The 12,120-nt window shown below is 46.0% G+C and overlaps 1 protein-coding gene across 1 annotated transcript; it reads right to left on the minus strand.

The window, feature by feature from the left end:
* Positions 1 to 3,989: 3,989 nt before the first annotated feature.
* LOC146172282 (uncharacterized) lies at positions 3,990 to 11,399 on the minus strand. Its single transcript, XM_084586040.1, has 5 exons — positions 11,133 to 11,399; positions 9,225 to 9,368; positions 7,531 to 7,619; positions 4,420 to 4,639; positions 3,990 to 4,172 (listed from the first exon to the last, which is right to left on the minus strand). Exons 2-4 carry the CDS (start codon positions 9,268 to 9,270, stop codon positions 4,472 to 4,474), a joined length of 303 nt encoding a protein of 100 aa, XP_084442166.1. The 5' UTR covers positions 9,271 to 9,368; positions 11,133 to 11,399; the 3' UTR covers positions 3,990 to 4,172; positions 4,420 to 4,471.
* Positions 11,400 to 12,120: the final 721 nt, after the last annotated feature.

The raw sequence follows: 12,120 nt of genomic DNA on the forward strand, positions 1-12,120 counted from the left end.
CTCGGGGACCACGGTCACGGCACGCAGCAGCAAGTGGTTAGACCTGGTGTAGTATTGGTTTCGCAATAAAAAAATAATATAAGTAGGGTTCAACGCTGGTGAATTGAGTATGGAGCGAAATCATTAGCTGTGGGTGACCGTGCGTTCTTCTTCTCCTTCTGTTAGGCGCAGCGCCGGCTCGGGGACCACGGTCACGGCACGCAGCAACGAGTGATTAGACCTGGCGTAGCATTGCTTTCGTAATAAAAAAATAAAATGAGAAGACTTCAGCACTGCTGAACAGAATATGGAGCGAAAGCATTAGCATCGGGGGACCGTCCGTTCTCCTTCTGTTAGGCGCAGCGCCGGCTCGGGGACCACGGTCACGGGACGCACCAACGAGTGGTTAGACCTAACGTAGTATTGATTTCGTAATAAAAAAATAAAATGAGAAGACTTGAACACTGCTGAACCGAATATAGAGCGAAAGCATTAGCATCGGGGGACCGTGCGTTCTCCCTCTGTTAGGCGCAGCGCCGGCTCGAGGACCACGGTCACGGCACGCAGCAGCAAGTGGTTAGACCTGGTGTAGTATTGGTTTCGCAATAAAAAAAAAAATAAAATAAGTAGGGTTCAACGCTGGTAAATCGAATATGGAGCCAAATAATTAGCTGTGGGTGACCGTGCGTTCTTCTTCTCCTTCTTCTGTTAGGCGCAGCGCCGGCTCGGGGACCACGGTCACGGGACGCACCAACGAGTGGTTAGACCTAACGTAGTATTGCTTTCGTAATAAAAAATAAAGTGAGAAGACTTCAACACTGCTGAACGGAATATGGAGCGAAAGCATTAGCTGCGGGGGACCGTGCGTTCTCCTTCTGTTAGGCGCAGCGCCGGCTCGGGGACCACGGTCACGGCACGCAGCAGCAAGTGGTTAGACCTGGTGTAGTATTGGTTTCGCAATAAAAAAAATAAAATAAGTAGGGTTCAACGCTGGTAAATCGAATATGGAGCCAAATAATTAGCTGTGGGTGACCGTGCGTTCTTCTTCTCCTTCTTCTGTTAGGCGCAGCGCCGGCTCGGGGAACACGGTCACGGCACGCAGCAACGAGTGGTTAGACCTACCGTAGTATTGCTTTCGTAATAAAAAAATAAAATGAGAAGACTTCAACACTGCTGAACCGAATATGGAGCGAAAGCATTAGCATCGGGGGACCGTGCGATCTCCTTCTGTTAGGCGCAGCGCCGGCTCGGGGACCACGGTCACGGGAAGCACCAACGAGTGGTTAGACCTAACGTAGTATTGCTTTCGTAATAAGAAAATAAAATGAGAAGACTTCAACACTGCTGAACCGAATATGGAGCGAAAGCATTAGCTGCGGGGGACCGTGCGTTCTCCTTCTGTTAGGCGCAGCGCCGGCTCGGGGACCACGGTCACGGCACGCAGCAGCAAGTGGTTAGACCTGTTGTAGTATTGGTTTCGCAATAAAAAAAAAATAAAATAAGTAGGGTTCAACGCTGGTGAATCGAATATGGAGCGAAATCATTAGCTGCGGGTGACTGTGCGTTCTTCTTCTCCTTCTTCTGTTAGACGCAGCGCCGGCTCGGGGACCACGGTCACGGCACGCAGCAGCAAGTGGTTAGACCTGGTGTAGTATTGGTTTCGCAATAAAAAAAATAAAATAATTAGGGTTCAACGCTGGTGAATCGAATATGGAGCGAAATCATTAGCTGTGGGTGACCGTGCGTTCTTCTCCTTCTTCTGTTAGGCGCAGCGCCGGCTCGGGGACCACGGTCACGGCACCCAGCAACGAGTGGTTAGACCTGGCGTAGTATTGCCTTCGTAATAAAAAAATAAAATGAGAAGACTTCAACACTGCTGAACCGAATATGGAGCGAAAGCATTAGCATCGGGGGACCGTGCGTTCTCCCTCTGTTAGGCGCAGCGCCGGCTCGAGGACCACGGTCACGGCACGCAGCAGCAAGTGGTTAGACCTGGTGTAGTATTGGTTTCGCAATAAAAAAAATAAAATAAGTAGGGTTCAACGCTGGTAAATCGAATATGGAGCCAAATAATTAGCTGTGGATGACCGTGCGTTCTTCTTCTCCTTCTTCTGTTAGGCGCAGCGCCGGCTCGGGGACCACGGTCACGGGACGCACCAACGAGTGGTTAGACCTAACGTAGTATTGCTTTCGTAATAAAAAATAAAGTGAGAAGACTTCAACACTGCTGAACGGAATATGGAGCGAAAGCATTAGCTGCGGGGGACCGTGCGGTCTCCTTCTGTTAGGCGCAGCGCCGGCTCGGGGACCACGGTCACGGCACGCAGCAGCAAGTGGTTAGACCTGGTGTAGTATTGGTTTCGCAATAAAAAAAATAAAATAAGTAGGGTTCAACGCTGGTAAATCGAATATGGAGCCAAATAATTAGCTGTGGGTGACCGTGCGTTCTTCTTCTCCTTCTTCTGTTAGGCGCAGCGCCGGCTCGGGGAACACGGTCACGGCACGCAGCAACGAGTGGTTAGACCTACCGTAGTATTGCTTTCGTAATAAAAAAATAAAATGAGAAGACTTCAACACTGCTGAACCGAATATGGAGCGAAAGCATTAGCATCGGGGGACCGTGCGATCTCCTTCTGTTAGGCGCAGCGCCGGCTCGGGGACCACGGTCACGGGACGCACCAACGAGTGGTTAGACCTAACGTAGTATTGCTTTCGTAATAAGAAAATAAAATGAGAAGACTTCAACACTGCTGAACCGAATATGGAGCGAAAGCATTAGCTGCGGGGGACCGTGCGTTCTCCTTCTGTTAGGCGCAGCGCCGGCTCGGGGACCACGGTCACGGCACGCAGCAGCAAGTGGTTAGACCTGTTGTAGTATTGGTTTCGCAATAAAAAAAAATAAAATAAGTAGGGTTCAACGCTGGTGAATCGAATATGGAGCGAAATCATTAGCTGCGGGTGACTGTGCGTTCTTCTTCTCCTTCTTCTGTTAGACGCAGCGCCGGCTCGGGGACCACGGTCACGGCACGCAGCAGCAAGTGGTTAGACCTGGTGTAGTATTGGTTTCGCAATAAAAAAAATAAAATAATTAGGGTTCAACGCTGGTGAATCGAATATGGAGCGAAATCATTAGCTGTGGGTGACCGTGCGTTCTTCTCCTTCTTCTGTTAGGCGCAGCGCCGGCTCGGGGACCACGGTCACGGCACCCAGCAACGAGTGGTTAGACCTGGCGTAGTATTGCCTTCGTAATAAAAAAATAAAATGAGAAGACTTCAACACTGCTGAACCGAATATGGAGCGAAAGCATTAGCATCGGGGGACCGTGCGTTCTCCTTCTGTTAGGCGCAGCGCCGGCTCGGGGACCACGGTCACGGCACGCAGCAACGAGTGGTTAGACCTGGTGTAGTATTGCTTTCGCAATAAAACAATAAAATGAGGAGGGTTCTACGCTGCTGAACCGAATATGGAGCGAAAGCATTAGCTGCGGGTGACAGTGCGTTGTACTTCTGCTCCTTCTGTTAGGGGCAGCGCCGGCTCGGGGACCATGGACACGGCACGCAGCGATGAGCGGTTAGATCTGGCGTAGTATTGCTTTCGCAATAAAAAAATAAAATGAGGAGGGTTGTATGCCGCTGAACCGAATATGGAGCGAAAACATTAGCTGCGGGTGACAGTGCGTTGTTCTTCTGCTCCTTCTGTCAGGGCCAGCGCCGCCCTTATAAAAATGGGAACATCCTTTGAGTTCAATGTGAACTCAAAAAAGTCAGAAGGAGGCAACTTCCTCTGAACTGAGAATTGGCTACTGATTTTGAATTCACAGTGAATTAAATTTCTCTGACCATCCTGTGAATTTCCTGTGAATTTCCTTTGAGCTCCCGGTGAACAGACCGTTGTCAGTTTGAGTTGAGTTCACAGGCAGTGGCCAATTATGGGTTCAAAGGAAGTTCAAAGGAATGATGACTATGGGATATTTGGTGGATGTTCGAAGGAAGTATGTTCAGACTGAAACATTTGTTTGTATGAGCTTATATTTATTTGAATAGATGTACTTCCTCTGTTTAGGCCTTGCAATTAGGCCTGCTTTCGAAGACCCTGCGACAAAAAATCGAATCACTGCCCACAATCCCAGTGCAAACATGCGCAGCTGCCGGTGACCACCTTGGCCAGTACTCCATTGAGCAAGCAGGTGTAGGCTGCAAAAAGAAAAAAAAAACATTAGAAGCATGACTGCAATGAACAAGCTAGAGTACATCCAGCCTTCCTTAGCTTTTGTAAATTAAATATACAGAGCACAGACAGTGTGAGCACCATGCAGGCACCACAGCATTATGCATTAAGGCAAGCATTATGGCCCTGACCATCACTGAAAAGTCAGCTGTTTGGACAATATTTCAGAATGCTCTTGCATCACATGCACAGGCTATGAGCTCAAGGACTTACAGATAACAGCATCCAATTTTGGGCAGTCCAGTGCCTTCTTTGGAGCTTCTTCCTAGCGGGCATTGCAGACACGGCCATAGAGTGAGCTTTCTTCCAGTTCTTCGGGTGAGAACACAACCCGCACCAAGTTACACGCAAACTTTGTTGCTTGATTGCCCGCACTGAGTTTCATGCGGTCAATCAACTGCTGATTTACCATAATATTGCTGCCAATGTGCACCTGCAAGAACAAAAAGCAAATATTAGTACTATGACCAGTATTGTAACATACAACAATATTCCTTGATATGCAATAAGAAAATGAAGGGGCTTTACAAACAACAAAAAACTTAGACCAGCTTCAGAACATTCAAAGAAACCCCAAAACGCATAATTAAGGTCATTTGTTTGCAAGTAAAAATACACATTCAAGAAGCCATACTTTAACATGTACAACAATGAAGGCATACGAAAACTATTGGATGTTTTTGACACCTTCCCGAGCGGTGTTTTGATCTAATTTTGAATGATGCCCAACATCTTTTAACATTTTTATTAGCGTAACCTGACAATTCTGTACTATGTATTTAAGGTAACTAGCCAAAAAGAGGGCACATAATGCCCCGCAAAGGATTGAGCACTAATAGTGCATTGCTATAGCAGAAGAAAAAACAAGAAATAAGAGATTTTTTAATGACCTAATTTATGCTTGCACTTCAACAATAAAAAAAAACAGATTTTAAGTCAGAAAATAAAGGGATTTACTCATCATTAACACTGCAAAGGCCATTAAAAGCCAGTTTAGACAGAGCACAGTGCCCACATTGTCACCTCCTGTTTAAAAATACTAACATCCTTTTCGTACATCAGAAGCTCAACCAATTAAAAAAAAACTGCCAATGAAGGTTTAGTAAAATCATGCACTCCCTGCTCTGTATGTGCTACTTTGAGGCAACATTTAGTTTCCAGCTTGCACAGCTAGCTTTCATAATTTAACCCCTCAAGAGCTTTGGACAAGCAGCTCGTCCTTGTAAAGCTGCCCTCAAGCCATTTTGGACGAGTGTAGCTTGTCCTTGCAGGATAGATCCTCACCCTGAGAGTTTTAGGCGAGTACAGCGCTCCTCTGTGGCTTAGGTCATGCGCCATTTGACAGATGGCACCACTGACCCGTTAACTGCTTTTTGTTCTACCGCTTGAAAGCCTTTTAAAAGCAGCCTTAATGAGAAAAATGGTGCCTGGCAGAGGCAACGCATGCACTGTTGGCCCGTCATCGCAGGAAAGAAGCTTTTCTAAGCTTTTCTTTGTTGCCATCCTCGCCATCCGAAGATGGCTCAGACACCAATTTTTGCATTGTTATGGGAAGCGAAGACGACAGTGATGACATGAGTAGTTCTTCTGACGAAGATGATGACAGCTCAGACGATACTATTGCAAGTTCTGTGTCAGTGGATGAAAATTGACAACATTCCGATGAAACCCCCTGGGCTTCCATTCTTGGTCGTCCCTTGTAAAACATTTCCAGTTACCTCGCTATATGTTACTCGACTAGATTGCTGCTTATTGGCGGGCAGTTGATTTTTCACGTAATGAGCAATAAACTTCACTGCGCTCATTTGACTTAGTTTCTGGTTCAAATATTTTTGTCTCTGATACCTCCTTTTTTATTACACTACCAATAGAAACCAGCAGTGAAAATGAAAACTAAAGGGACACTTAAGCTCCGCCTTTAAGGGTATGATGCGACCAGTGTAGGCTACCACCCAACATATAAAGCCCTGCTTTAACCAAGCTGTATCAACATGTCTGCGTAGCCTAGGTGTAGCAAGCCTGACTCAGCATTGAAGAGCACTGGAATGTTGATTCGTATTTCACCTTCCCACCTCAAATGAACGACCGGAGTTAGCAGCTCCTCCTAACTTTTGGATATCATGTGGTCTCGTTAAGCCACACAAATCATCGAAGAATGTGTGTTCGGCCATGCCACTTGCCAGCGCCATGCTCTTAATGTTTCACTCACAACACAGACAACAAATTTTCATGTAATGGGGCCTTTAACGATATCGTAATTTTAAGCAATTTTAGTTAGAAATCTCGAAATAATAGTGCTCAAGGGGTTAAAGTGAAATTGAACTATTGTTGGATCAGCTTAAGAAGCCACAACTCCTCAAAGGAGACCCTCCTGGCAATATCATGGTGGTTAATTGCCTTTGACTTGCCAGAGTGACATTGCAGGTGGCTGTCAGGTGCAAGTGGATTATCTGCACATTAGCTTGAATACCATGATGACTGGCCCAAGTCGCTAAAATGACTGATTAGAGGAGCACCAGCTGCGTCATTCGAGTTGTAGTGCAAAAAGATGGCCTTCCGAGATCGATAACCTAAGAAATTGCTGAATATTAAACAAGCTAATGGAAATCTCTTTTCTGATGAAAAGAGCTTTGCTATAGCCCAAGCGAAGTATGCTCAACAGGAAGCGTAAACAAAAGTAACCTTGCACTTCCGATCACTACAGCTTTCACAAAAACTCTTCCAAATCAAAGTACACACGAATGAAGTAACAGTCACTAAAATGAAAGGAAGCAGTTGGGATATTTTTTCATGGTTGTTTTTACGAATTTAAGAAAATAGCACTGTCTGTCTTTTGTTGTTTCTATTAAATTGACATTCATTTAAAATATCATTATACTACTAATTATGCAGTCTGTGAGCCCAGCCTCATAAAGAGCATCCCGGCCACGGCAGCCGCTTTTCAGTGGAGGCGAAACGCCAGGTGCCCGTGTGCTCTGTGTTGTCGGTGCACGTTAAAGAACCCCAGGTGGTCGAAATTTCCAGAGCCTTGCACTACAGCATCTCTCATAGCCTGAGTCGCTTTGGACAATAAACCCTAAGCGCCAACCAATCATAAAGAGCACTGCTTCTTGCCTATCTCTGAAAGCAGTGACTGCTGACTTCATTCACGTGGATAATGAGCTCCTCGTTTCCCTATCCCTGCACACTTCTCAATGGAAGTGCATGACTTGTGGCAGTGCTATCATAAAGCTAGAACCAAGTTCTTGCGTGACCCTTAAAAAAGTTTCTCGAGAAAGGCAGTAATGAGGACAACCATGCAGACACAAAACTAAAGCAACTAACCTGAGCCTCGGTTGGCGGCACAACTGCTTGTGTTGTACACGCAGCATTATTAATGGATTCCGTCAGCTGATTGACCAGCTCAGCAACATCTGAAAAAAAAACAACAAAAAAAAACATACTATTTCATCACTAGCAGCAGCAGCAGCCCATGTAACATTCACCACAGGAGAAAAGCCTTTTCTTTGCCCTTGACTGCATGACCAACCCCTTTCTGTCACCAAATGCGCCATTCAAAATTTAGCTGCTAGACACTGGCATCACTCACGCACTCACGGCGCCCTATCAGCGGTACATAATCTAGGGGATGCTGATAGCAATTGATGAAGCCAATGCTGACATCCCACTTCTGATCTCTTTGTTCGCTGTGGAAATGCCTGGATTGAATTAACTGCGGAGGACGTTGTAACTACAGTGCAACTGACGGGAGCTGCTATTGCTTATAATGAATTCATGGGTGCGGATGATGATGCCGAGATAGCTGTGAGCGCTTTAACAGAAGTTAGTCAGATCACATCCCTGAAACAATTTGTCGGTAGCAAGGGCCTTGAAGAGGTCAGCTTGCAATATACATGTATGGCGGCAGCAATACGCCATACATTTGGACAAAGGCTGACACTCGGGTGTGTAGCTGATACTCGATAGCCCATGCTTCACCTATCTCGTGTCTGTCTTTCGTGTCGACATTTGCTAACATGGTGTAGTGACCGAGTTAAGTTAGGCAGATTGCTGAGCCAGCACAAGCATAAATTTCCTGTTGTGAAAAAAAAAACAAAAAAAACACCACCTAAGTGACCAAAATGGCACAGGAAAATGAAGCGCATGCCATAAGGACTCCAAGGTCCAAGACAGGACGAGGCCACATATGATAATTTCATACAAATTTAGATTTTTTGGTGTCCCTCCTGCGCTCAATCTAGATGCACCTCATCATTTGCAGGAGACTCTGACGTTAAAATCTGAGGGAATCAAGGGTTCCATTCAGATACGCCGTCCACAGTAATGCAAGAGCACCACAGACCTGCCGCAGCCATCTGGCTACAACTTATACCCCGTGAATGTGTTTGAACCTAATGCAGCTCTCCGGGTTCACTGGAGTGTTGTTGTCACCGACCACTCCAGAACAGAAAGGAACCCGATCCCGTGCATGTTTTTCGGCCTCGGCTTGAGCAGCACAAACCAGCACAGGTGCTCACCTCGAGTGGCATTTGTTTACCATGCATTTTCATGCAGCTATCACATACGACAACAGGCTCAATTTCAGATGCATGCCGATCCCAAGCAATGACATGTGACACGCAAGTCACTGTAACACAAAACACAAACAAAGCATGCTTGCAGAGCAGGAGTGGCAGCAGTTCATCTGCTATGTGCACTGCAAGCGTGGTGGTTGGTGCATCATGCAGCAGCGTCACGGTGTAGCTGAGCACTACTGTACACCTACAATGTGTTGCAAAGACAACTACAGGAAGAACATCGATCCTAATCCTCTGTGTAGGGCGAACCTTATTGCAGCAACATAATCTTACTGGTGCTTTTACTAGGACGTGCTACAGACCAAGAGGTCTTATTCATTTAAGAGTTAGCACTTGAATTTGTTATGCTTTACGTAGCATCTGGTGACACAGCAAATAATTTCAGTCTCATAGCAATGGAGATCAGCATTCCACTGGCTTCAGAAAAAAGTGATCACATACCAAGCATCTGACGTGCTTCATCTCTTGCGGCCTTATATTTCTTCATTCTTTTTTTTTTTTTGCAGACTCCACTTCATCCTCAAGCTCCTGGACTCTCTTTTTTGCATCTGTTGGCTTAGACATTTTGTCACAGCTGCAGTTTTCCTGCAAAACGTCATGTGGCAAGGTCTATTCACTAAATTGTATTTGCACTCAAATGCATCATACAAAAATTAATCAGTATAATGCATTGTGCAGATATCTGGTTCCACACATGAGATTAGCAAAATAGTGACCAAATGAAGACCACTGACAAGAGAAACGTAGCATGGACACTGTTTAGGGTTCAAAGCAACACTTCTTAAGGAGGAACATTAGCCCTTGAGCAAACCTTGGCACATAAAAGGACACGGTAATGTTTAACTGCTAGCTGACACCATCCAGCATCACTACTGCTCAAGTGGGCATTCTGCCCACTTGAGCAGTAGTGGACAAAACAAAGGATGCATTTCCAGAAAAACAGTTTGAGCTCCCATGCATACCGTAAAACATAGCCACTCTGCTTTATGGTAGGTTCATGGTGTTTTATGTCCCAAAGCGACTTAAGCTATAGCTATGAGGGATGCCATAGTGGTGGGCTCACCTGGGGTTTTTTAATGTGCAAATGACATCATACAGTACACAGTCAACTTGCATTTCACCTCCACTGAAATGCGGCCATGATTGCTGGGATTGTACCCATGTACAGTCGTGAGCTTAATGAAAGGGAGCACGCGATCCCGTGGCAGACAACCTCGTCCTGAACTAGTGGCAAAGCGCAACGGCAGCATTGAAAATGAAGTGGAGAGAGCGGTGCTCTTCCACCTGTTGGCCGTACCCCATGCATTGGGAGCAACTTTTAGATCAGCAGCTAAAAATCATTGCAGCATTATGCTTTGAAGTAGGATGGACAGTTGGGCGAGTTGGTACAATTGCATAGTCGGTGGAACAGCGCGAAAAGACGAAACACACTCTCTTCTTGTGTGCTTCGTCTTTTCGTGCTGTTCCACCCACTAAGCATTATGCTGTTGGTAACTGATATCACTGCTTGCCTTGCTACGTTCTGACCTAGCGACCCAGCGTAGTCTGGTAACTCAGGCAAAAGCGGCAGCCCAGGCCACTGCGGTCTTGGAATGGCGACTCCATGCACTGCACCCCCCCCCCCCACACACACACATTCTTGTTTTCCTTTTTTTTTGAAATAAAGTTTTCTCTCTCTGCGCGAAATCTGGAGAATGGCTGGTAACGAAGAAAGGAAGCATGTTTGATGCTTCAATAAAAAGAAACAAAGAAATGAACATGAAAATAAATGAATGCGACAAAACGTTGGGCGCTTTTATCTGCTTAAATTTCAGTCGCCTGCAGCTGTGAAAGCGTCCGTTTTGCTGCTACACTACCAGTTGTCTCGGAACGAGCACCCTGGGCATCTTTAAAACTTGTTCTAAATCAGCTTCAATAATCAAGAAGCTGCCATTCTCTATGCCGCACCGTACCGAGACAACGGTGAGAACAGAATCCTTTTTTTTTTTTACGGACCCCAAATTGGAAGCCTACTCCTGTTATCACGAAACACCGAGAAATGCCATTTGCTGTGTAAACAGGGAGAATCAGGTCCACGTAACGACAGCAGGCGCGTTTATTCTACTTCTTATTTCCGCAAATTCTATTCATTAGGCTTTTTTTTATTTCACGTAATTCCCGGAATCAACTGCCTGTCTACCCCGTGCACCATGTGCACTACTGTCACCTGCCGGTTAACACAATGCGGTCGTAATGCGGGCATGTAAACGACTTCGCGACACGACTCACTGCGAGTAGCAAAGGAAGGTGTTTTCACCGGTGAACATTATTACGAAAACGAAAAGAGACAAGGGACGTTTGACTACTTACCCACTCCGAGGCTGAACGCAGGAGAGTACGACCCCTCCTTCCATCGGACATGTAGTACTCCTTGGTTCAGAATAATCTTCTAGTATTTTGGATTATCGACCAGTTTCGCCTGTAGTTCTTTTGGTTGTAGGTTATTTACGTACCACTTCTGAGCGGTCGCCCATTTAACCAAGACGTGATCGGCCATTTGCACTACTCACGCTGTGAAAACACGACGAACACAACGAACGCGAACAATCAACTTCCTACAGTCATGAAATACATAGTGAAGTATGCCGCCGGCTGTTTTCACGAAAACGATAGCGCTAGAGTCTCAAGCGCCAATTCGAACGAATCAAAATTTAAATTCACTTTTGCAAATTTACCAACTTTCAAAATAAAAACTATGATTAAAAAACAACCTTAAGAGTTTGTTTTTTACTAATGATATGTGATGCGTAACAAACGCAAATAATTTAAGCAAATTATTGTCACTAGCAACAGCAGCGCTCTTTTTTTTTGCAGCGGAATTCTTGTGGTGCGTGTCAATCTTCATTGGTTTTACTCAACGTGAGAATGTTGGTTTTACTGGCAGTACTTGGCAACCTCGGCTGCGTGGGCATGGCGTGGGCTTCTTGTGCACGATGGCACCGTCGTCGCCGACATATTAATTGCTGGTCTTTAAACTGCGATAGGAGGTAAACGAGCTTGACTTTCGTGAATAGTGTGTCATCCGGCACTAGGCACATCGTGAAGTGCATTTAACCGCAGGCTTTTGAAGCCGTTATCGATGGTGCTGCGATAGCCGCCTACCCGTCGCCTACCTGTCGCACGCACTGGAAATGCCAAGGTAGGAAATGCCACCACGGTAAAAGCGTACTTGCGCGACGTCAACGTCGCGCCGTACCGAGGTGCACTAAATCACGACGGAAGCAGGCCTCGCTTGCTAACAGCGTCGCTACGAGCCAAGCGTTGCCAGGCTGCAGTGCCGACCCAAATACTGAAGAAC

Source organism: Amblyomma maculatum, unplaced genomic scaffold (genome assembly GCF_055883805.1).
Source record: "Amblyomma maculatum isolate TAMU_Amacu unplaced genomic scaffold, ASM5588380v1 scaffold_13, whole genome shotgun sequence".
In the NCBI taxonomy this organism is placed as follows: Eukaryota; Metazoa; Arthropoda; class Arachnida; order Ixodida; family Ixodidae; genus Amblyomma; species Amblyomma maculatum.